At 41.3% G+C, this 25,084-nt stretch overlaps 1 protein-coding gene across 2 annotated transcripts; it reads right to left on the bottom strand.

Moving 5' to 3' along the window:
* Positions 1–362: 362 nt before the first annotated feature.
* edaradd (EDAR-associated death domain) lies at positions 363–24,257 on the bottom strand. Of its 2 annotated transcripts, none has more exons than XM_039782956.1 (6): positions 24,053–24,257; positions 12,735–12,793; positions 11,857–11,899; positions 10,113–10,186; positions 6,866–6,914; positions 363–2,353 (listed from the first exon to the last, which is right to left on the bottom strand). In XM_039782956.1, exons 1-6 carry the CDS (start codon positions 24,108–24,110, stop codon positions 1,965–1,967), a joined length of 672 nt encoding a protein of 223 aa, XP_039638890.1. In that variant the 5' UTR covers positions 24,111–24,257; the 3' UTR covers positions 363–1,964. The 2 variants fall into 2 exon arrangements, with proteins under 2 accessions (XP_039638890.1, XP_039638891.1); XM_039782957.1 differs by having other exon boundaries at positions 10,113–10,183.
* Between the last annotated feature and the right edge of the window lie 827 nt (positions 24,258–25,084).

The following is a 25,084-nucleotide window of genomic DNA, read 5'->3' as shown; positions in this document are numbered from 1 at the left end:
GAATTTTCAGGAAATATTTGTAAATTAAGGAGCTGTAACAATATAAAGTATTTCCGATTAATAAGATAAACTAGGCATGGACTATCTCACGGTGTTAATGCAGTGTGAATTTTGCCAGTCGGGAACTCATTTCTCCAAATACTCCGACACCACATGAATGCAGCATGTTAGCAATGTTATTGAAGGTGAAAAAAATGCGTATCTGTTCCGTGATTCAGATCTGCACCAAAATGTGATGGCTTCTTTTTTGGCTCATGCTGCACAATTCCACCAAATATGATGAGAATCAGGCCAGTAGTTCTTCTGTAATCCTGTTGACAGACAGACAAACCAACAGACATATGACCTCTGGGCCAAGGTGATAAATCAAAACATAATTATTTATTATTTTCTTATTAAAAACAAAAAGGCTGTCCTGACCTTTGAGGTTGATGTTGCTACTTAGTTTTCCTAAAACATTACTCAAGCTTTTACAGAGGTTGACATGTGTTTATTTCATACTGAGAAAACCACTAAAATAAACAAATAAAATTCAGTTATTTCTTCAAACATAAAACACAGAAGGACATATAACATTGATGTGAGCATTAACAGTTTTAACTGTAGTTTTGGTTTGCTAATTTAGCTAATTTGAGTTTTTAATTTGGTAGAACATTTTGTTTGGTTAGACCAAATTAAGGAGATATCTATGAAATTATTATTATTGTTGTGAATAATATCTTTTCATTTGTTCTGATATTGTTCACATAGCTCCATTCTACTGCCTACACCCCTCTGGTGGCAACAACAGAACAACAGTAAAAGAGACACAGCCATGTGATTATTGCTCCAAAGTTGGGATATACATCCTGCTAAAATGGAGTGTTCCAAAAGTAAAACAAAATATTTAATACAATACTCTGCCATTCCCTTTGTGATTTATTTGCTATCCATACATATACAGTCAGATGAACATTAACATGACTAAAGAACTATTCACACAGGACTAGTATTTTGGGGACCTCTGTAATCCAGTAAAAACTAAAAATCCAGTGCAAATGACAGACCATATTTGGTCAAACACAGAGGCTGCGATAACATTAGTCTCGTGCGAATCGGCATCGCTGTGATTCAGAGTTGTATTGGCTGCATTGGCAATTATAAATGAAAGTTTTGACATCATATGTTCGGGATAATGTTTGTAAATTTGAGTAAAATACATTACTTATCCCGTGTGAATGCATCACACAATACACAGACGTGGGGGGGGGGGGGATTTCTAAATCACATGAGGTCCCTTGGTAATACTATTACCGTGTGAATAGAGTTTAGGAGTCTACAGCTGTGTAAGTGGCTCTGTGAGTTGGCACTTCTCCGAGGATCACCAAAGTAATGAGGATACATCATGTAGGATGTCTGTACAAACATTTGTACAAATCCATATTTCACTGGATAAGTGAAAACTGTGACCTGCTGGTGGCGCTGTAAGAAAAGTCAGGGCATCACCAAAGTCATGAGGATTCATGCTCTGGGGACAATGAATCATAAGATAAGCCTTTATTGATCCCCAAAGGGAAAATTCAGGTAATTCAAATAATGAATGTCTGCACAGAATTTCAGGGCGATCTATTCAACAGATGTTGAGATATTTCAGTCCGGAGCAAAGTGGTGGAATAATGTACAGAACAACAGACAAAACAACAATGGCATCCATAGAGCCACACTGCTAGCATGGCTAAACATGTTTGACAATCCAAACTGTTCATCAGTTGTTAAGTCTTGTAAGTGCTATACTGTGTGTAAGATCCTGTGCTACCTGGAGCACCCAGGATGACCAGTTGGCCATTGTTTTATCTCTCTTTTAGAATGACTTGCTAAAGTTACTAATGATAAAAATTCGGTACAGTTTATCCAAGCTTATGAAGAATTATAAATCCCTACAAAGTACAACCCTAAAAGAAGAGAAATATACAGAGTCAAACTGGTTAATGAGTCTGTTGCCAGCGTGACGGCCAGTCCTTCTCTATCCAGCTCTGCAGCAGTCGCAGCACATCGATGCGCTGGTAGACGCGGCAAAGTTCGGTGAGCTCAGTGACCGTCTTCTGGTTGTAGCGCAGCAGGAACTCCTGGGTGGGGCTGTGGGACAGAGAGCCCTGGGTCCTGTGCTCCAGCACTGTCAGTTCATCGTAGCTCATCCCCCAGCGACTTGCAAAGTTCTTCCAGTTTTTGATGGTGCAGTGGTTGGGGTCCAGCTTGAGCCGCAGTAAGTCCAGGAGATCTTTGTCGTTCATGAGGTCACTGATCTTGGGCGGAGGGGCTGGGCAGCAGCACTTTTCACACGGGCTGCTTATAATCTGCAGTTCTTTGGGGAAGTCTGAGGAAGATTGAGTTAGCTCAAGAAAATTTGCTACATTTTTGTTTGAAATTACAGTATAATGACATTACATTTCAAATTGAATAAATAGCTCAAAAAAGTTGAAATCATTTCTTAATTTATTACAATTTCTGCCTCCTGATTAGAGGATGGATACCTTTGGACAGATATTTAGAAATTATGTTCAGGTTTGGGTCGGGCTCGGTCACATTAAGGCATTGAACATTTTAAATTTAAAACAGGTTATTATATAGGTGCGCGCCTGTGTTAACGTGCGCTTGTTGCCCCGTGTGAGCTGATGACCTCATCTGTTGACATTTCCGAATGCCTTCCTAGAGTTGCTTAATAAAAGCTTTCACACAAACAAACGTACATGTGTCATTAGTATGAGAAAAAAGATTTTAACTGTGTGGTGCTCGGGTCGGGCTCGGACAGAAATATCTTAATGCCTGTAGGGCTCGGGCCGGGTTCGGTTACTGCTCTGTCGGATGCGGGCCGGGCTCGGACAGAAAAATGCGACCTGATCCACGCTCTACTCCTGATGGCCATCAGAAAGTATGATAAATAAAGCTACTATGACAGCACTCCAATTTGATAGTTTATTGCCACACAACGGCCGTTTATTTATGATTATTCACTTTTAGTATCCAGCATGCAACCTTCTAAGCTTTCTAAGTATCTACTTGAGTTGAGCGTGTCCAGTCCTATTTTTCATCAGAAAGTATGGCCATATTGGGTGTCCTGTTACCTAGGCGCATGCCAACCCCCCCTCTCCCATCTGTTTCTATTGCCAACTATCATATACATGTTCTTACTGTTAAAATGTGTATGGTGCTGTCAAATCAATAATAATATCTTCCTAAATAGAGGCAACCGGTCAAATGGGTCAAGTGGCAGCAGATAAAGGTGGGGTTTACTGAGTAACTTAGAAATGAATATCATTCTGGATTAATGCATGAATAAAACACTCTGATGCTGTTATTTATCATTATTCTACATTTGGTTACACTTTACTTGAAGGTATCTACATAAGAGTGACATGAAACTGTTGGGGACCAAGAAGCTGGTTAAACAGTGATTTGGCTCAGACTGAGCTGACTGCAGAGACAAAGGATCTTGGCCTACATGTGAACCCCAAAGCCAGTTTCACCAAACTCCTACAGGCTGCTATCTTAAGATCAGAAGTGCCTCTTTTCTTTACTCTTCTTCTCTTTCTTCTTTTACTAAAACACACACACACACACACACACACACACACACACACACACAAAAAACACACACACACACACACACGACACAGGCTAGCCGCGTAATTCCAGAGCTAACGCTGTAGCTTCACACGTGGGATCTCCCTACGTTCGTACAGAGCTAAAACAGGAACTAGCTACCAGATCGGCTAAGCGTTCTCGTTGCCTAGCAACCCCCCCGGCTTCTTCAGCCCTCTCCGCGCACGCAGCACCACTACCGCCCTCTTGAGGCTAAATAGTTTTGTGCAGCTCACAGGAGTAGCCATCTTTGGAGTTGTTTTGGTGTTTAGAACTACACTCCGACACCGCCCCCTCCTTTGTCACTCACTCTCTCTCACACACACTCACACACACACAGACACAGACGTGTCCATGACACATGCTGCTTTGTTTTTGCTTTGTTTTTGGTTGTGATATTATAAAAAGGTATGTGAGTTTATTGTTGAAAAATTATTGTTTAGCTACTGATAATTGTGAAGTTAATAAACCTTATTATACTTAATTAGCAGTTGCTTGTGATTATTTGTGTACTTGTTGTAATAATTGCTGGTCGATCAGGTCCGTTGCTTGGATTCACCCCTTCCTTTATTTCCTTTTTAAAGGACTACCACAGAAATGAGACTGTTCCACAGTTTGATTATTGGTCCCTGACTAGCAGGGTGGTGCCCCATATTGATTGTTTGTCGATTTGATAAAGTTATTAATAACCATATTCATAACTTTATTAATATTGATAAAACATCTTTGATAATTTGCCAATGATCAAATCTGTACCCTACGAGAATCCTACAAAACTGTCATGAACTTGTCATAAACATTATAATCAAATCATAAACGTTTATGACATAACACTTCTGTCTTTAAGGGCCCTATTTTAACGATCTGAAACGCAAGTATCAAACGTGAAACGGAAGTAGCTTTGTGGGCGGATCTCTTGCTGTTGCTATGATACCGGCGGGATAAATGACTCTTGCGCCCGACGCAAATCTAAAATGGGTTGGTCTGAAGTAGCTAGGTGTGGTTTGGGCGTAACGTGCAATAAACCAATCAGAGCGTCATCTCTCATTCCCTTTAAGAGCAGGCGTGCTTGTTCCGTGGCGGATTGCTATTATGATGGCGGGTTTGCCTGGCGTACGCCAGCAGGAGCTGTCCGGGATGCGGCAAAGTAACAAATGCCGTCTTGGCCGGGTGGCGATGTTGCTGCTCCTCTCGGGCGCATCTCCTCAAGTCTGGAGAGGATTGCTGCAGCCATGGAGCGTGGGCCTCCAAACGCACCACCTGCTCCTGTTGTGCCCCTTCCTCCTCCCCCCCCACTCCATCTCCGTCCACCAGGAGCGCACATATACTCCGGACCAGATCCCGCCGGAGTGTCCAATCCCACCGTAGTTCCAACATCACGTCTCCTTAAGTCCTCTAATATTTCCTCATTTATGTCATCAACACATCCATGATTCATGGAAATGTGTAAAACACAACAAGCCACAAAGAATGCTGCGACTTTTTGAGGACTGTACTGTAAAGTGCCTCCTGACCGATCCAAACACCTGAAGCGCATTTTCAGTAATATTTTCCTTTGTAATTATGTATGGTTTGCAAAAATGGGAACTGCTGCGTCTGTGTAGATGAGAGAAGCAAAGTGTATGTGCGTTGTGCACACGCTACATTATGGCCAAGCATGCACCCCTAAAATGGCATCTGAATAACGCGCTACTGACTTTAGACCTGTCTGTGGAGGGAAAAGTCCGCTGTGCGTCGGGTGCAAAATAGGAATGATACATGCGTCGGTGTACAAAGGCAATTGCACTGAGTGCAAGATAGGGCCCTTAGTGTCATTCAGTTTTTGTCATGACAAATTAGGGTTAGGGTTAGGGTTCATGTGTCATGAAAGCGTCATGTCACTCTTATGTAGATACCTTCAAGTAAAGTGTTACCCTTCAATTTATGGTTAGTTGCTGATATGTTTGTAAAATGCTTGAGAGGCCAATGCGTGGGGATAGCCCCACACTAGCAATGTCAAGTGCCCCGAGTGTGGGCAAAGAACAATGCACGTGCCCAAAGGATTTGGCAATGAAAACAGATGGCAGGTCTTTTTCTTTTCTTTGATTGGCTATTTGCTAACTACTGTTGTCGTCATTTGCTCATAGCTGACAGAAGATTGAAAGAAGACGGAAGAAACTGTGGCTTTCAAAGTCTGCCTTTTGAAATAAAAACTTTCAACACCTCGGTGTCCACCAGCCATTAGATACTGTTTTAGACCAAACTGCTGGTAAAAATCATTGCAGGTTTAAAATAACAACAACCAGCATGACAACGCGAGAAAATTGGTTTGCTCAGCAGAGCAAAGATAGCTACCCAAATTGTTAGCGCATACAAATGGTTGAGAATTGAGCAGTATAACAATATGAGAACAGTAATGTGCCCAGTCAGATTATCACCGGTGTTAATCTGTGTAAAAAATGTGAAATTGCAACCTGTCAAATTAGGTACCATAATTGTGTGGTTTTGCATCTGTGCAATTGCCTACAAACACCACTGTTGCTGTTATTACACAGCTTACACATTCATTATGTTTTCAAAATAAAATGTCCTTGCCTCAGTAAGGCTGATGATGCTGTGAATATTTCAGGTTACAGAGAAACTTTGGTATTTTTTTACACCTAGACCCTATTTTCTCATGTTTGAGTGTCTAAGTGACTAATGGAGACATTTTTTGATATCGGTCCAGTATTGAGCGAGAATGCTCAGAGATAACACTAAGCTACAGAAAGCGTAGCTTAGTGTTATCTAAAAGTTTTTCACTGTCATGGCTGAATATTTAGTTAATTTCGACAATGTGGATGAGTAAAGTCACCTCTAGTGAGATTTCAGAAGGAGTCTTTTCTTTGAGCGATACTTGTTAGAAACATACTAAAACAAGTGACAGGATCCTTCTTATAATGCAGTCAGACACTTATAATAACAATCTGAGCCTGTCAGTGGCACAAACAGGTCTTTTAGTATATGCACATTGAGGGTGTGTAGTTGTCCCAGAGGGTTACGTTACAGCCCGTTTCGCGGCTGTCCGCTGCAGCACTCTCGCTCAATACTGGACCAATTCTTTGGACCAGAAATTGTTGTCCCCATTAGTCAATTACGCACAAAATAAGGGCCAATTTAAAAAAAAAAAAAAAAAAAGTTCCCCTTTAACAATCCACCAAAAATGCATGCAATTTTCTTGCAGAATGATTTAGTCATGATTTTCCTATAATTATAAGAAATGATATACCTGGTAATGTAGATGTTGGGCAGGTGCATTCTTCGTCATCTTGAACTGGCTATGACACAGAGAAACACAAATTATTACCACTTCACATCCATTGTACTGTTTTTTTCATCTGCACAAACTCAATTGCAAACATGCCTGAGAAAAGACTTTGCCATCACTGGAGCCATACTCATTGATTTACAACATTCATACATTCGGGCATTTTTGGATGTAATGAATAACTCAGAAGTGATATTTCTCCTTGCCTTTCACTCCATTAAGCCTCTATTCTGGTACTCCTCCCTCACTGTTTTGTACTAAGAGCTAATCCAACAGCTACAGTACATAACATGTAAAGGCAAATAGTGATGGAACAACCATCTGTTTTCGGCCTTTCTCTTGTTTTTTTTTTCTTCAAAAGTTTAGATCTGGCAGGTGCATGTCTCCTCTTATGCACGTTATGAGTCTCAAACAGTGGACCTGATGCGTTTTCACTGGCTTCTGCAATTTAAACATGTATCAACAAAAGCCACACCGCACACTACAGTACAGCAAGACCAGACAGAGAATCAAGACACTACGCCTGGAGAGATGCATACATTTTACCAGTGATGATTGGACGCACTGGAATGCACAACTTCTCTACTCAGTACCCACAGCTCACCTTTCCTGCATGTTCATTTTCAACTATGCTGTCTTTTTAGAAAGCTGCATGAAAGAAAATTACTTCTGTGTTCCTGCTCTGTTATTAGCAACACTCACAGCTGCACCTTCAGCTCAGTGGGACTGAACCACATCCTGTGTGTGTGTTCACAGCTTAAATTAGAAAGCACCCAGAGTGTGTGCCTCTGCCAAGATTGAATAGGCTTCTCTACATTTGGTAGTTTTAATAACAGAAAAAGGTTAATACGCATTTAGTTTAGATCTGCTGGATCAACTTTGATTTTCCTGGTCCAGGAATTTTGGACCGGGATAAATGATAACCTATGTCAGATTGCAGGGACTCAGGTTGTTCTATTTGGTTGACAGTTTGTTGTCAATTTTGTTGACATTTCATTGTATTGAATATTATGTACATTCACCTAAAGGATTATTAGGAACACCTGTTAAATTTCACGTTAATGAAATGATCTAATCAACCAATCACTGCTGCTTCAATGTATTTAGGAGTGTGGTCCAGGTCTAGACAATCTCCTGAACTCCAAACTGAATGTCAGAATGGGAAAGAAAGGTGATCTAAGCAACTTTGAGCGTGGCATGGTTGTTGGTGCCAGACGGGCTGGTCTGAGTATTTCCCAATCTGCTCAGTTACTGGGATTCTCATGCACAACCATTTCTAGGGTTTACAAAGAATAGTCTGAAAAAGGAAAAACATCCAGTATGCAGCAGTCCTGGGGGGCGAAAATGTCTTGTTGATGCTAGAGGTCAGAGGAGAATGGGCCGACTGATTCAAGCTGATAGAAGATCAACTTTGACTCAAATAACCACTCGTTACAACCGAGGTATGCAGCAAAGCATTTGGGAAGCCACAACATGAAAAACCTTGAGGTGGATGGGCTACACCAGCAGAAGACCCCCCCCCGGGTACCACTCATCTCCACTAACAATAGGAAAATGAGGCTATAATTAAAAATATTAACAAAAAAAAGAAAAAGATCTGCATCAAGATGGCCATAGTAAGGATGGTGACTGCTGATTGGTTGATGGCGGTCGCATATTCAGAGAATCCCCAACATATTATCTAGTGCAGAGATCATCAACAGGGGGTCCGGGGCCCCTCAGTTTGTGTTTACAGTTTACGTACAGTGTACTCTAAGAGTTAAGTGTATTATTTACATTGTAATATAAATGAAAACATAAATTAAACACTGCCCTGCAGTTTGGTACACTGGTACACTGCTCTGTCTGTCCTTTCATGATGAAGGATGAAATGGCCTGTGTGCCTTATGTTCCTTCTTCTGCGTGATGGTGCCGCTGTGTTTTAATGTGCTGGGTGATGTCATTTTTCCCACCGTGCGCTACATTAAAATCAATGTGACACACCTTACAAAGAGCGTGGAGGTTGTCGTTATGACTCGGTAAGATGCTTGTAAATTGTTGGCGCCCAACACTGTTGAAATTTACAGCTATACTTTGATTTCTTTGCGGGAACACCGCCATTCTTCTGCCATTTTTATCGGCTCGCTTTTGGGTCAGAAATTATTTCCGCGAAGCTTGCGCAGAGATCAACTGGGTTATAGGTTGCCAGGTTGAGGGTTATAGGTTGCCAGGTTGAGGGTTATAGGTTGCCAGGTTGAGGGTTATAGGTTGCCAGGTTGAGGGTTATAGGTTGCCAGGTTGAGGTGACAAACGTGTTGAAAAATGTATATGGTGTGTGGATTGTGTGAATAGGATGCGTTTCATACAAGATCTGGCAACTGGTCAACATTAGACAAACATATTGGTCTGATTATTTATAAAGGAGTTTGGGCCGTGCAAATTACGGGAGATTCCCGGGAGAAATAACCAAACTGGGAGGGGTCCGGGAGATAGGGCTAAAAAACAGGAGAAACACGGAAAAAACGGGAGTGATGGCAGGTATGCGTATTACTGCCACCGGTTAGGCCTAAAACGTCCGTGCATTGGGGAAGACTGGATTACGTTTGTTATATTGCATCTACATCTCACACTTCAGTGTAAAAAATTAAAGTAGATTATAAATGGTACCAAAAAGTGATCAGTTCTTCCTTTGTCCATGGCGTAACTGTCTGTCCCTGACATATGTAAAGTAGTTTTGTGATATTGTATCTGTACCAACAAACATTCACATAGAAACTCCATGGCAAAGGTGTTGATATGATAACACAGGAATAAGCTGACCTATTATATCCATATTATATCGACATGGATATATGAGACTAGATCTCTTCTTAAATGTGGATACCATAATATCGTGATAGTGTTGTATTTTCCTGGTTTTAAAGCCTGCGTTTCAGTAAAGTGATCATGATTCATTTTCTGAACTAACCAGACTGTTCTAGCTGTTTTATTATTTGCCTTTACCCACTTAGTCAATATATCCACATTATAGGTGATTATTTGTCAAAACTGTCATTGTGCTAATATTTTGTGAAAGCACCAATAGTCAACCCTACAATATCGCCACAATATTGACATCGATGTATCTTGTAAAAATATGGTGATATTTGATTTTCTCCATATGGCTCAGCTTTATGATAAAATGACTCATATTTCAAACACAGGTTGCATTAAAGGTGCTGATACTGACCTGTCTGATTCTGTCTGTGGATGATCTCAGGTATCCAGAGGACATGGAGCTCAGGTGGAGGGTCACAGCATCTGCTGGAGACACATTCCTGATATCAGACCACTGCAGCAGTACCTAGCGCTGACACATATGCTTAAACAGTTCACAACGACAGAAGACCGTTTCAAATGTACTGTACATTCTCAAATAGTGGCCTGGTCTAAATTTACCTTCGGAGCAGAGAGAGGCCTTTGGTAGGGACAGGTCTTTATTTACGGTATTTGATTTATATATTTGACCTACTATTTGAAAGAAGACAACCTGATCTCACAGAATTCTGTGAAATGAACACGACCCCTTAATTCAAAATCTTTATTACATGGCTTGGTTGAATTCTAATGTAGAATGCGGTCTGTTATTTCTTGATAACAGACCGCTGCTAAGGATAACACACCGTTGCCATGCAAAAGCAGAGCGTTGCCATGGACGCAGTTCTGTTCACTCTGGAGGACAGCTATCAATCAATCCGCTGAAAGAAGTCCGGATAATTTAGCCTATTAGCTGTGGCAAAAAGTGGGGAAACGTGGAGCAACCCTGTCGGGGTTGTATTCGCTCATAGATATATAGTATTCGCTATAACAACCGCCTCGCTCTACATTATCCCTTACGTAGCATATTCATGGAATCGCAAAACATTCCGTTATGGGCCCACGGAAGAATTCTGTGAAATGAACACGGATCACCTTTTCACACATTCCGTGCCACCACCACGTAATGAGCTGTTAACAATTCGTGATCATTTCACGGAATTCTGTGAGGGCTGAAGAAGACTACCTCTTTTCTGTTCCTGTTTCATTTAGCACTTCCTCCATGTTGTACCTACTCATAGTCTCTATGCTCAGTTTATATTTTGTATTTCTATTATAGTTATTTCAACTAATTTGGATCTTCTTGCGCACCTAGTTTGTTTTTGTCATGTATGTAACTGCTAAAACACTACTCAACTTTCAAGTTTTATTTGTCATATACTCAACATATTTCTACGTTATGCAGTGAAATGCCTTTTTACTAGTACTCTGTCTTTCGTTTTTTTCCCCAGTTGCTTGCACTTTGCCAGGAGGCCGTGATGTTTCCTGTTTCCTGTACGGGACTCTCACACCGCCTCAAAACACAGCGCCAAGCCTGATCCATGCTAACAGGACTGGCCACCGCAGCAGGACACAGGGTGGAGTTCCTCCAAAAGTTGAATCCGTCTCAACTTTTCGCCGCAGGCCGCTGTGGTATTTTTGCTCCCCCGACTGCCGCAGACTAAATGCACTACCCGTTTTTGTTACCCCTCTCCTTGGTTTCATGTGGTTTATGGAGAAGAAGAACCAGGAAATGAGTCGGAGGAAATGCAAGGCTACCAAGCCACGGCTAAGCGGACCAATCACAGTTGTTGTGGTCTACGTCGCCGCAACGTGTAGTTAGATTACTGGAGAGACCCGTCAGGCTACATCGTAGGGTCTGTATCTACACGTACGTACCTATGGCGTGGATTCAATGCAGAACCATAAATCAGGCTTCAGTGCTGTGGCAATACCTTATGCTGACTTGACCATGTGAGCCATTATGGCTTCGTCTTTATTTTACCATGCCTTTATTGTTTGTGCCGGCCACTCTGCCTTTTATTTGAGAATTTACAGTACGTATGAACGCTGATAGAGATAGTACGTCCATAAATGCTTTGTGAAATGAATCATTGTGGTTGTACCCCCTTATTTACCGTTAGGATCTGTCACCTGCACTGGATAATTGGCCTCCAGTGACTGTGGGAGAGACAAGGGCGACAAGAGAATATTAGAAAGAGAATGAATAAAGTTGAAGAGAGTAGGGCTGTGTAACAAATTCAATACTTTTTAGGCACCGATGGAATTGCCTTCTTAGTATTGAGTATGAAAAAATGCTTCCTCATCCAATACCAAATTTCAATACCGAAGGAGTAAATCTCATCAGAGTCAGTGAGCCAATCAGCACGCAGCATGCTTCTACCAAGTTCTAATAATGTCTGTGATTGGCTGTCTAACGTTACACGTCGTAGAGACACGCAGGAAAAACTCGACGTTACACAGAGACGCCGCACGTAGTTGGAACTGGAAAATAAATAAAGGATTTGTGCCATAGTGTTGTAATCTCTTTTTTTTTAAATGCATTTTATAAAATTGGTATCAAAAAAAAGTATTGTGCAGAAACCGGTATCGAGGTCATGGTATTCGTATCGGTACTAATATCAAAATGTTTTGAACGATACCCTGCCCTAGAAGAGAGAAACCTCTGTTAACTCTTCTCTTGGGAGCTTTGTATTCAGTCTGTTCATAAGACTGAGGCAACATTCAACATGTAGTCTGTAACTGTCGAGGAAAATGACTCTCCTGTGTGCAAAGATAGGGAAGAGCCTGCCAAAACCTGTTCTTCAATGAGCCCCTGGGCGCTAGCAATCACAGCACAGTGTGTTCAGTTATGGTACATTTCTTAGCAGATTACTTTAAGACTCTGCTTTCTGAGGAAGATCAATGAGAAATCAGCAGAAAGCAAACTGGATAGAAGACAAGTCAAGACAATGAGACCGTTAAACAAACACAAGAGTAAAGAAAAGATGCTTACAAATTCTGCCACAAAGCTGGTGGTGTCTGTGTCTTCCACAGGTTCAGAGCTGCTTCGGTCTGTTACAAAAAAGGAAAACATGCTTTAATATTGTGACTATATGCTGTCACCTCTGCTCATTCCATCCACTTCCTACATATCACCAAATTATCAACTGCAGAGATGCAGAGAAAAGCCACATCCTCCAGCCAGCGGGTTTATTTTGGTATGAGAGTATGACGTAGTTTGGACATGTTAATGTAGGCAGTAAAACTGGCTAGTGATGACACATCATGATCATTTAAAGGAGGTAAACTGTCATTTGGAAGGCAGGGAGACTTTTTCATCATATTGCCTTATGTCATATGATCGTTATATAAGCTACATTAGTCAGCCAAATAAAAAAAGTGTGAGTTTAGGTGTGTTTCCCCTCCAGCGTTTAGTGCATGACAGCTTCTCAGAAACAATGAAATTACTGTTCAGCACCAAGATGGAACACTCTTAAATCAAATGCCCTCAGCACTGAAAAGGAATATTTTGAACAAGCACGGATTCACGGATGAGTTGGGCGAGCAGCACAAAGGCAGCTTTTCAGCTCCAGAAAATACCTGACCGGGGCTATGTGGGCCTGCATCAGTCTACGTCACTGTACAGCCATTGTATCTAAAGGGCTCCAAATAAAGAACTCACCTGGCCTTTCTTGGGTTACACTCTATGACGATGAAACTTTATTTTGCATGGGAAACTAGAATACGGATTAAGTGATCAGGTGTAAGCAGGCTGTTTTTCCTTCATTCAGCTTTAATGTGTTCAGAGAGGAAAGTTAAAAAAATAAAATAAAAAAATGTACATTTCTGTAAACAATCTGTAACATTCTTCTTTAAGTTCATATCTATGTTCCCATCCTTCCATAAGAATATAGAGCAGTTTTGATGTTGTATCATGTTATAATGCTCCATGACATGTTTTATCTTAACACAGGGAATATTGGACTATAGCTAAAATTAACAAAAAAAAACAAAAAAAACGCAGAATTGAATCTTAATCGCAATATCTGGCAGAAAAATCACAATTAGATTTTTTCCCCCAAATCGTTCAGCCCAGTGGATAGACAGGAAGTGGGAGAGAGAGAGAGAGAGAGAGAGGGGGATGACACACAGCAAAGGGCCGCAGGTCAGATTGGAACCTGGGCCGCTGCAAAGGACTCTCTACTGGGTGAGCTAGAGGTCGCCCCAGCACATCACGAGATCTTTGAACAGTTTTCATCCCAAAGCCGTCACCATACTGAACTCCCAACTGAAAGCACCCCCCCAAATACATGCCAGAATTAATGTGCAGTAATCCAATTATTTATACAGTGTATCATACTCAAAGCACTTTACTGTCAGAAATGGACTTTTATGAATGGAATTTTAATACAGTTTTTAATTGTATACATTGACAAGGAGTGTATGGTAAATTTGCTGGCGTATGTGTGAGTATGAGTGAGTATGGATGGACGATCTATCTATCTCTGACTTAGTCAACACTCCAGTCTGATTTTAAAGAGTGTTGAGATAGATAGATAGATAGATTGCAGGGAGCCCGGCCGAGCCTGCTGGGGAAGCCGCTACAGCACACACAGCGGCCGGAGAAATGTGCACAACCGAGATGTTCATCTAACATTTGTAAAAAAAAAAGATACAGCAGCGGCTTTATTTTCTCCATAGGCTTAGATTACAGCTGCCAGATTATTTCTCTGTTTTGTAACTCGATGATTCATAGTGTCATGCTGTAATGCAGCACAGCCTGCCTCAGCAGCCTATATCTGCTTTAAACTAAATATCATCAACTGAAAGTATGTGCTAAGATCATTGTTCAACCTGTTGCAAACTCCTTTCAAACAATCCATAAGAAGAGCACGCTTAGGCTCGCTAACAGCATCTCTTCTGACTCCATGCATGTTTTCAGTTATACCAACTTCTGCCTTCTAACAGGCGATATAGAGTTCCTTCGTTTAGATACAACAGGCTCAAGAACTCTTTTAGACATCAGTGTATCCTGTTGCTGAACCAAAACCAGTTTGCTGCCAATTCAGATCTGGATCAGAAGATATCACGTAACATGGTTCTTCTTCTTCATGGCTGTTGATATGTCTTCATCTTTGTACTACATGTGTAATTGTTGTCTAGCTCTGTGTGTATTTTTCTTTTTATTTCTTCTTTTGAGCGGGGCTGCTCGGGAACGCAAAATTAATTTCAGTGTAAACTGAAATTAATTGAAAGTTGTATTTTGCACAGGGGATGGCCATCTGTTTTATAAACTATATTTACTTTCTGTGACTGTGGTTGGCCGCGAGCGGACTGTTTAAAGGTTAAAATGACAAAGGTGAAGATTGACGTTATTTTTTATAATCTTCAGTCATCAGTAACTCCAAAAAGCCTCCCACATTTAAGAGCACTCGTCATTCTATGGAGGCACATGTGCATCATTACAATTCTTTTTCACACACACACACACACACACACACACACACACACACACACACACACACACACACACACACACACACACACACACACACACACACCCCTTCAAAGGAAAATGAAAGGTAAATCCCCACCATGACAGCTCTGTAGACCAACCCACACTAGGAAATGTTGACATGTTGCACTTTGCTCCATTGTTGTTTTCAGTCTCTATTTCTATAAAGTAATTAGTTATTGGGTATATGAGTGTGGATTTAACAATTCAAGGCTGACTAACGTGCTGAACACACTTGTTTTTCTTTTCCATTTTTGTTTCATCCTGCTATTGCATTCATTCAAACTACACTCTTTATTATTTTTTTCGTGCACAATAAAACCTTTGCACGTAGATGTATAGAAATTTCACGCTGCAATAGCGTGTCAGAGAACTTTAAAGGACTCACCATATAATTAGCTTTCTATATCAGCCAATAAACAACAAATTGACATTAATGCCAACCACTTCCCAAAGCAGTTCAGTCTAGTTTCAGAAGCAGGCATTGCCTGAAACTGGTAACAGTCAGAAATTCCTTTTCTATTCTTGTACCTCTGGAGCTCAGCACAGTCTTCCATACTGTACCACATTCGCACTGATTTGCTGCCTTGCCACAACACTCGCCTGCTTGGACAACCTATCCTCAGTCAGGGACTTCAACTCACAGTATGGAAACAGCTCATGCACCCCCCCTGCCATGTGAAAACAACCAGGATTCAACAATAAGGGTTGCCTGATGGCCCGGGGCAATTAAAAAAGTCTGGCTAGTAAATATAACAAACCACTTGTCCCATTTTATAAATTATGTAATCTTTCTCTTGCCCCCTCCCGTGGCCCATGTCGGAGAATACTTGTTGAATGATGACACAACTACAGCAACTACAACTACTACTACTACTATGTTTTGTGAAGTTGACCACAAGTTCAAGAGTCCAAGGCATAAAACATGTCTCATATGCAGTTATTGTAGGTTTAGAAACTAAAAAATACAAACGTTCCAACATCAAACTCTATGACAGTAGAAATGATGGTACCTTAAAATGTAGTCTCTTAACTCAGCTATGACACTGTCCATGGTGTGTTTATACATTATAAATGAAGATTGAATATAAAAATATACATGAGTCTTTGTTGTTATTTGATAACCACTAATAAAAAACAATTTGTATACAGTAGGGGCCAGTAAAAATTGTAGAGTAGAATTGTATCTATTTTCGCACGACTGGGCAAATGAAAAAAAAAACATTAAAGGGGTGATAGAATGATTATATGCGGTATTTCACACTGTTCCTTAAGGTCTCCTAATAGGATATGTAACATTGATTGGGCTGAAAATGGCCTGGTATTTTATGGGCCCTTATCCATCCCTGTGTTTTGGCCCTATTTGGAATGAGAGCTTTTCTTCCAAATATGGTATGCTCATGAATATTTAGATGAGCTGCGCGCTGATTGGTTGAGCGAACCACATACACACACACTGGAGACGAGACAGTAGGTCTCATATTTCAGACACTGCAATGTTTCGTTACTAATTTCACTTTTTTATGTGAGAAATCAACAATATAAAGCTCAAATATGGGCCGTTTTACGAAAATTGATGGCTAATTGCAAATTTGGTTAGACGTGTCAGACTTCAGGAGGTCCACACAGTCTGATGAGACAGCGGCAGCCCCTGCTCCATACCCAGGAGAAAGTCACCGTTTCTGGGTTACTGAACTACCAGGGCTCCATGGAGCTGGCCAGCTGCTGGCATAACTAGAGTATATTTACAGTTTGAATTTCGTCACGCCACTTATATAACGGCTACCCTAAGGTCTTACAAAGCTAACACTTGTGTCCGATTTCAATTTAATGCATTTTTGTAAATGTGAGGGGTTTCGTTAGCTGCTAGTGTCCCTTCAATCCTATAGGTAAAGATCGCGGCTAGCTAGCTAGCTACACTTTCGGGATAACTATAATATACTGTATTTACACTGAATTTCGTCATGCCACTTATATAACAGCTACCCTAAGGTCTTACAACACTTTTACCGGCTGTGACGGAGATCCATTTAGCTCACAGCGAGCCGGGGTCTATGACGGAGGACACGCCGGGTGGCGAGGCAGCAACGGCTGCTGTCACGTTGGCCTGCTGAGCTCCTGCTGAACTGCGACACAGTCCGACAAAATTTGGAATTAGCCATCCATTTTCGTAAAACGGCCCATATTTGACCTCTACATACAGTAGTTGATTTCTCGCATAAAAAAGTCTCAGAAGTGAATTTAGTAATTAAATAGCAGATGAACAATGTATACAATTTCTGAGATCTGCGTGACCTAGATTCAGAAGACTAAGGGCGTTTTCACACATACCTCGTTTGGTCCGGACTTTCGGACTTTTTAGTTTGATCCGAACCAAAATTAAAGGTGTGAAACCTCCCCCGGACCACGGTCCGGATCAAAAGACCAAATTTTGGTCCGACAAAAAGAGGTGGTCTCAGTCCGGACCAAACTGAACCATGGTCCGGTTCGTTGATAGTGTGAAAGCATTTTTTGGATGGTTCGGACTTTCGGACCAAATACAGGAAGCTCTGGCAGGCTCTCCTCGTGTTACAAGACCGGGGAAGCTCCTTTAAGGAATAGCTCGGTGCTTAGTGAGAGAGAGAGAGAGAGAGCGAGAGCGAGGGTAAATGCGCTCAGAGCAGACAGCTGTCGGCTATCAGAGCAGAGAATACATCAGCAGTTTATTTGTTAAGTGGTAGTAAATGTCCAGTGTAGGTTTCAGTTTGTCTCTGAATAAATGCTCCAGAAAGAAAGTCCCGTGTCTTGCTTCTCTACATCACAACAAAACAAAAAGAGCCGCGGCACTAGGGGAGAGCAGCGGTCAGTTGAATAGCCTAAACTCGGACCCAGAGAGAGGATACGAGAGGACGGGGAAGCCGTCAACAAACCAATCAATTATAATTATCTGGAGACGCAGCTCACGTATGTGATGACGGCAGGACGTAGTTTTGTCACGTAGAGATCTTTAGTGCGCTTGCAAAACTGCAGTGTGAAACCAAAACTTACCGGATCAAATGTATACAATGTAACAAAAACATGAACCTTGGTACGGACCTTGGTTCGGACTTTCATGTGTGAAAACGCCCTAAGCTGACCTCAGGTCAGTGGTGTAGCCTATGTAAATGTTGGGGCATGACAAAGAGAGAGACTAGAGCCAAATGAGGAGCTGCTGAGTTGATGTCAACTAGACGGCTTGTTGAGATTCGCCCGTTTTCAGCAGCAATTTCAAATAGTGAGATTCGCAGAGGAAAGAGGTGTCAATGGGATTTTGAGGTTCTATGTATGTCCTGTTTACCCTCCAAACTGTTGGTTTTCAACTATGACAAGGTAAAATCGGTTTTGCATTCTATCACCCCTTTAACGTTAAAGCCTGCCACCACTGTTACAGGAACATCCATTTCTTCAACACAGCCACATACTGCTTCCCTGGAGACAAGCTCCTGGGGCTGCGGCGTTCACTCCCATCAGTTATAGTCCATGTGGGGACAAACAATGCAGCTGGTCAGCAGTTTGAGCTGACCAAAAGACTTTTTAACTTTTTGTGGAAAGTTTTTATTTCCTGTCCTATTCCTACACTGGCCCATGGAGCGGGGCTTTTAAGCAAAATCCCAGCATCCACTCAATCCACCTGCAGACCTCAAAATATAGGTTTAATTGACAATTTTACTTCTCCCTCTTGAGAACTGACAGAGTCCCCCCCAACATGCTGGGTAGCTCAATGCTAGCGACCACCTTGCAGCACACTCTACAGTCCTCTTCATGTGACTGACTGTTTACATCCCCCCCACACACCCTACAATTAGGGATGCACCAAAATGAAAATTCTTGGCCGAAAACGAAAACCGAAAAAGAGGAAACCAAGACTGAAAACCGAAACACTGAAAGAAATTAAGCCAATTATTAGTACCATTGCATGTATGGCTATGACCGTGTACTAACTTTACTAAAATCAAGGCATTGCAATTGTATAAATTAATATCTAGCAGAAATATGGCTACAATCTGATAGTCACATACAGTATACAGTAGCCTAAGAACAGAATAGCTTACCTATTGTTGTTATTATTATTATTTGAGGCACTCTGCAGGATTTCACTGAACATATCAGACAGCGAGGGTGCATGCCCCTCATCTGGTGCAGAGAGACAAGTCTTTTTTTCTGCGCTCTGATCTCCTGCGCTGGGCTGCGCCGTTCGCGCTCGCCTCCACCGCGGGTTCTCCGCATCCATCGCGGCCTGGATCATTTCTCGTGCGCGCTGCTTTATTTCCGCATCCAAGTAATGGTCTTTATAACGCGGATCAAGTACAGTCGCGATGAAGTGCAGAGGATCCGAACAGATCTCAGTGAAACGTGTGCTGACAGACTCTAAGAGCACTTTTCATTGTTTTCACTCCGTGGTCCGTCTCAACCTCTTTGCTGAGGAGACGCTTTGCAGGTGGAACGGATCGGTACTGACACACGTGCAGGTCGCGGTTTCTGTTTGCGTCATCACAACATTTCGGCCGTATTGTTTCAGTGATAAGAATGCCCTTTTGGGCCATTTTCGGTGGCCAAATATTCGGTTCATCCCTACCTACAATCTCCCTCTTCTATATATCAGGCCAATGTTTCCAGCACTGGGCCCAAGGCCCAAATCACAGAACGCGCGTGCGTTAATCACTAGGGGTGGGAATCACCAGAGGCCTCCTGATACCATATCATCACGATACATATGTCACAATACCATATTATTGCGATTTTAAACTGTGATATATTGAAATGTATTACCTTTTTTCCAACTTCAAATTGTTCCCAATTTCAAATGACGTACCCAAAAGGAAACTTTGTCAACATCTTTTTTATCTATAAAGAAACATTTCTCTGTTTGTTTATCTCACTTCAATTTTATTGCTGAAAAATGGGATTTTCAAGCAGACAAACTGAACAACACATGAATAATAAAATATCGATATAATGTGTATCAATACTAGCCTGACAAGCCAGACCCACATCCAGATGTTGGGTCTGGGAACTCACCATTGACAGAGCTCAATCCGAGGGGCGGGATAAACGGTCGTCTTTCAAATTCCCTCTGCACGTAATAGGATAGAGCTGCAACCAGGCAGAGCAACGAAGAACGTAGCGGAGTTGATAGATTAAACTTTGGCCGTATCCGGTCGGCAAAACTCCGAACACATCTTCCTTTTTTAAGAATGATTTCAGTGCCGTTCTTTGTTCTTTTCTCAAAGAAAAGCTGAACTTTAAGTCTTACAGAAGACCGCTGTTCCCAGGAGCAGCAGCAGCCATAAGCCCCGCCCACCGACTCTATACACGATGTGATTGGCCTGACCAGAGTTCGTAAACCAACGGAGAGTGCCTAGACTCCCTGGCTGCAAATTAATTATTATAATTATTTACATTATTTGCTGCCGCTAGGGTGCGTCTAGATTTCTAGGCTATATCAATACAGTATTGCCACGGAAAATATCACGATACTATGCTGTATCGATTTTTACTGTCCAAGCTTGCAATAGGGTTACCACATAATGATTGTAATGTAAAAACAAGACATTGCTCTCTGCGATGGGTTACCTCCTCAAGCAGTGAAGTAATAGTTGCCTGGAAGGAAGATCCACCAGAGTTATCATATTCTAAGAAACATTATGCAGTAATATCAATTATAGGTGATTTCTAGGTAATATGCTCAAAAGTGCAAAACTACCAGTATATAACTTAACATTGCAGCCCTGGGTGGCAATCCCCTTTAATTATAGTGCATACAGTATTAGGACTTACAGCCAGTTACCCAATTATCAAGTGTAAGTCGAACCCCAGATCAGTTGAGCATTGTTTCTCCCTCTCTGGGAATGCAGAGGCATGTGACTGCACGCTCTGGATAAAGTTCAAGAGATGAAATATAAACCACATCAGAATACATTGCTAAGGGCCATAATTCCACACAGGTGAACCCAGCTTTCCTCCGTTCTGACCACCCATGTCTTCTGTATGGCAAAGAACAGTTTGTAAGCAGCCTGTGGAGTGGGCGCTTTGCTTTATCCTGACTTTGTTTCCACACATGAATGGATGTGAATGGCATGCCAACACTTGACCAAGGCCACACTCAAGTCTAGACTGAAAGCAGCTATACACACACACCTTGTACAAACTCTCTGCTACATGTGTATATACGGTAGGCTACATAGCTGATAGTGGGTGGTAAGTGGGTCTCTTGTAGGCTAGTATGTGTGTATCTGAATACGATTAGATTGGTACAGTATATTAATGCTTAAATTACCTCTTTAATGACATATCACCCAATCTAAACGGGATGTTTCTCCCTGATCAGAGTCAAAAGAAAACATTCTGCAAAAACTTACTGTACTTTTTAAATAGCTTAATGTACTAATTGTATCTGTGCAGTGGGTAACTTGAAGCAAATGCTTTAACATTTTGGGAAACACCCCTATTCACTTTTATACTGCCAGTTGGATAAAGTTTGATACCAACCTTATGTTGTGTTAAGTACAGAGCTGGAGTCAGAATGTGGTTAGCTTAGCTTAGCTTAGCATGCAGACTGGAAGCAGGAGGAAACAGCTAGCTAATGCCTGTATAGTGACTAAAACGCAAACATGTGTTCCCAATCAAAATGGCAACCCATGCTGCAGTCAAAGAAGTCAAGTTTCAGTGAATAGATCAACTTTTTATCCAAACATATCTAAATTAGTGCCAGCCGATAACCAAACTGTATGAGTCAACCCCGAGACGTGCAGGCCTTGAGCTATTTAAGTCAAATTCAACTGTTTCCAGCCACAGTGGAGTATAGGTGAAGTAAGAAGATTGAAACAAAAGTGACATCTGATTGGTTCACTAGTTCTACTGTCACAGCTGCAAACCCACAAGCCATCCGTGTAAATGCGTTAATGGTTCTCACATTGCTCAGCTGGGATGTGAAGGGGCGAAAACAAGTCTAGTGCTATAAATTACTAAAAACCTATGACAAGTTAATGATGTAATCAGATAGTGGGCGTAACTTGGCTCACTATTCCAATAACTATGCTGTTCCCAGTCTTTGTTACTTGAGAATATGTTTGCTGATGCATTAACCTTTTCATACGCTGTCCATATTAAGAAAATAAATTCAATAAAGTTACAACCAGACTACCTTGAATTTCCATTTTAAACTTTGCAGCATCCCCTTTTCACTTAACTAAAACTCCACATCTGCAATTAATGGCAGTTTAGTAATGGTGAAGGGAACTACAGTGTTTACTTGGATCATATAGGATTGCAGAAAAACAGCCATTAACCCGCAGGGTGACTAAACACATGTTCATTATCCAAACATGGTGTGTGAAAGTTTGTTACACTTAAAGGAAATGATCTAGTCAGGTGTAAATACTATGCCATGAGATCATGTTTGCTTCTGAGGTGAGACAGCAGGTGTTGGAAAGCCAAACTTCTTTGATGTGTACATATTGGTGAATATGGAACAGAATCAAAATGTATGAGAGAAGTTCTTCAGCTGTACAAGGCCTACCGTTCACTACAGAAGCTAATGCTTTTGTTATGACTATTATTGTCACTGTTCATCACACCCCCAACCGGCACCATGAGACACCGCCTACCAAGAGTCTGGGTCTGCCGAGGTTTCTTCCTAAAAGGGAGTTTTTCCTCGCCACTTGCTACAGGCACTGCTAATGCTTGCTCTTGAGGGAATTACTGTAATTGTTGGGGCTTTGTAATTATAGAGTGTGGACTAGACCTACTCTATCTGTAATGTGTCTCGAGATAACTCTTGTTATTATTTGATACTATAAATAAAATTGAATTGAATTGAATGCGTCATCCAAAACAACAGGACAACATGGGAGAGGGACACTGTCACTGAAAACCAGAACAAAATTGTACAATCATATTTATAGTTGTGCTATCTCATATAAATCACTGAATCATATGTAGACAATGCCTTCCCTCACCTTTTAGCATTTTAGCAGGATGAAGCTAAAGGTTGCAACTAAGGTCTTTATTAATGTTTTATAAAGACATTAATAAGAACAACTTTGGGATTGGCTGCCAGGGCTGTAGCTACCAGTGACTAGACTGTAACAATTTTGGGGTTTCTTGACCCAAGGAGGATTTTACATTCTATGATCACAAATAAAACTGTGTATTTTAGATAGGGCTGCACAATATGAGGAAAATATCTAATTGTGATTATTTTGACATTATTATTGCGATTGCCATATGAATCACGATATTGGAGAGAATTATCATTTTTGTTCTCATTTTCATTGAAACATATTAAAATAAAATAAAAATGATTATAGTGAGGATCTGTAGCTAAATATAAATCTTCCTCTTCTAAATATTGGGGCGGAAAACCCGTTGAAGAGCCCTGGTATCTAGACAACTGAACAGACAGTAGGCTACTATCAGTCTGTAGGCTTTCCATTATTAGATTAGAGGAAGGCTTCTTTTTTCATATCGTGGAAACTTTCTTAGTTGAGGATGCGGATGGCTAACCAGGAAACACTTGCTGTTTTCCCCAAACTAACGGTGCACACAAATGTTCTAAATGTATCTATTAAGGTAATCAAATCAAATATTTTAAATATAATTATTGGTGTTACAATAAAAATAAATATAAGGCATGGCAAGATCCATTTAGCAGGTCTGAAAGTTAGAGTAAGATCGACTAAGATCATGTAATACCATTGAAACGCGGCTTTAAATCCGACCTTTACCACTGGAACATCTGTATGGGTACACTAGCTATTATGGACGCAGAGTTTTAGACACAGGAATATTTTACTTACCGAATGGTTCCTTATACGCCCTCAAACTGCTCATTTTTGAATCTGTGACGTCTGCCATGCAGGGAATCGTATCAGGGTGGGATGTAAAGTGTCGATATAACGTTAGGAGATTAGAAACAGACCGTAATAATCCTTCAGTGGGAGGGAAGAGGAAGCGCCGACAGCGGCCCGGCGGCGGCAGCTCAGCTCGCTCTAATGCAACACCTTGCTGATGAAAAGGTACTAGGAGCCGTGCTGCCTTCATGGTCCCCTCGGCATTTCAACCACTCCATTTAAGACGTCTTTAATAAAGGCGCTGTAGACCTATGCATTGTATATTGTGTAAAATCATCATACTATCAATATTGAATGTAAAAATATATTTTTTAATTTCGATGAGAATTTGAACACTGAATTCATTGTCAACTTATTGGTTTTATCTGGCCAATTTTATTTAAAATAAACGGAGTGTCTATTTGCACCCCCGGTACATAAACGGAGTGTCTATTTGCACCCCCGGTACGAATAGCCTCGGCCACACAGCTGAGCTATTTACACCCTGTGACGTAACAACAAAAAAACGTTGCTCGCGTGCACCGAAATCATGGCGGACGTTCATCTTCCATGACCGCAGAAACTGGCATATTAGGGAAGTTTTGTCTCTAAAGTTTATAACAATTGAATTTCTAGCGGAAAATGGATACTACAGTTGCGCTTTCTGTCTTCAGTGCAAGCATACAACCGTTAGTTTGTTAGTTAGTACCTATTTTTTTGTATACAGTATAGTTACCTAGCAACCGAGGCTTGAAGAAACCAAGTGGTAAAAAGTTGTTCAATTTCCTGGAAGAACTGCTAGGTGAGTGGTTAGTTCGCTTGCCTTTGGTATGGGAGTTTGGAGTTCGATTCCCCTGTGTGGTGATCCTGCAATTTGGATTGGATAATTGCATGCAATTGCGCAAGTCAGGACCCGCGAACGCGATTTTTTTTTTGCAGGGTGGTAGGGGAAGACTCATGAATAAGCCTGCTCTGGTTGGGTTGGTTAGGTTTAGGCAA

This window comes from Perca fluviatilis, chromosome 19 (assembly GCF_010015445.1).
Source record: "Perca fluviatilis chromosome 19, GENO_Pfluv_1.0, whole genome shotgun sequence".
NCBI classification, from domain to species: Eukaryota; Metazoa; Chordata; class Actinopteri; order Perciformes; family Percidae; genus Perca; species Perca fluviatilis.
Note: the sequence above shows the minus strand (reverse complement) of the source record. Positions and strands in the feature narration are given on the sequence as shown.

What these genes read in the sequence shown, in the direction of transcription:
- edaradd (XM_039782956.1), bottom strand. Translation starts at nt 24,110, where the DNA reads ATGGCAGACGTCACAGATTCAAAAATGAGCAGTTTGAGGGCGTATAAG. An exon ending in GGCGTATAAGGAACCATTCG is followed by an intron (nt 12,794 to 24,052) that starts GTAAGTAAAATA and finishes TTTTTGTAACAG; the next exon opens with ACCGAAGCAGCTCTGAACCT. An exon ending in CCAGCTTTGTGGCAGAATTT is followed by an intron (nt 11,900 to 12,734) that starts GTAAGCATCTTT and finishes TCTCTCCCACAG; the next exon opens with TCACTGGAGGCCAATTATCC.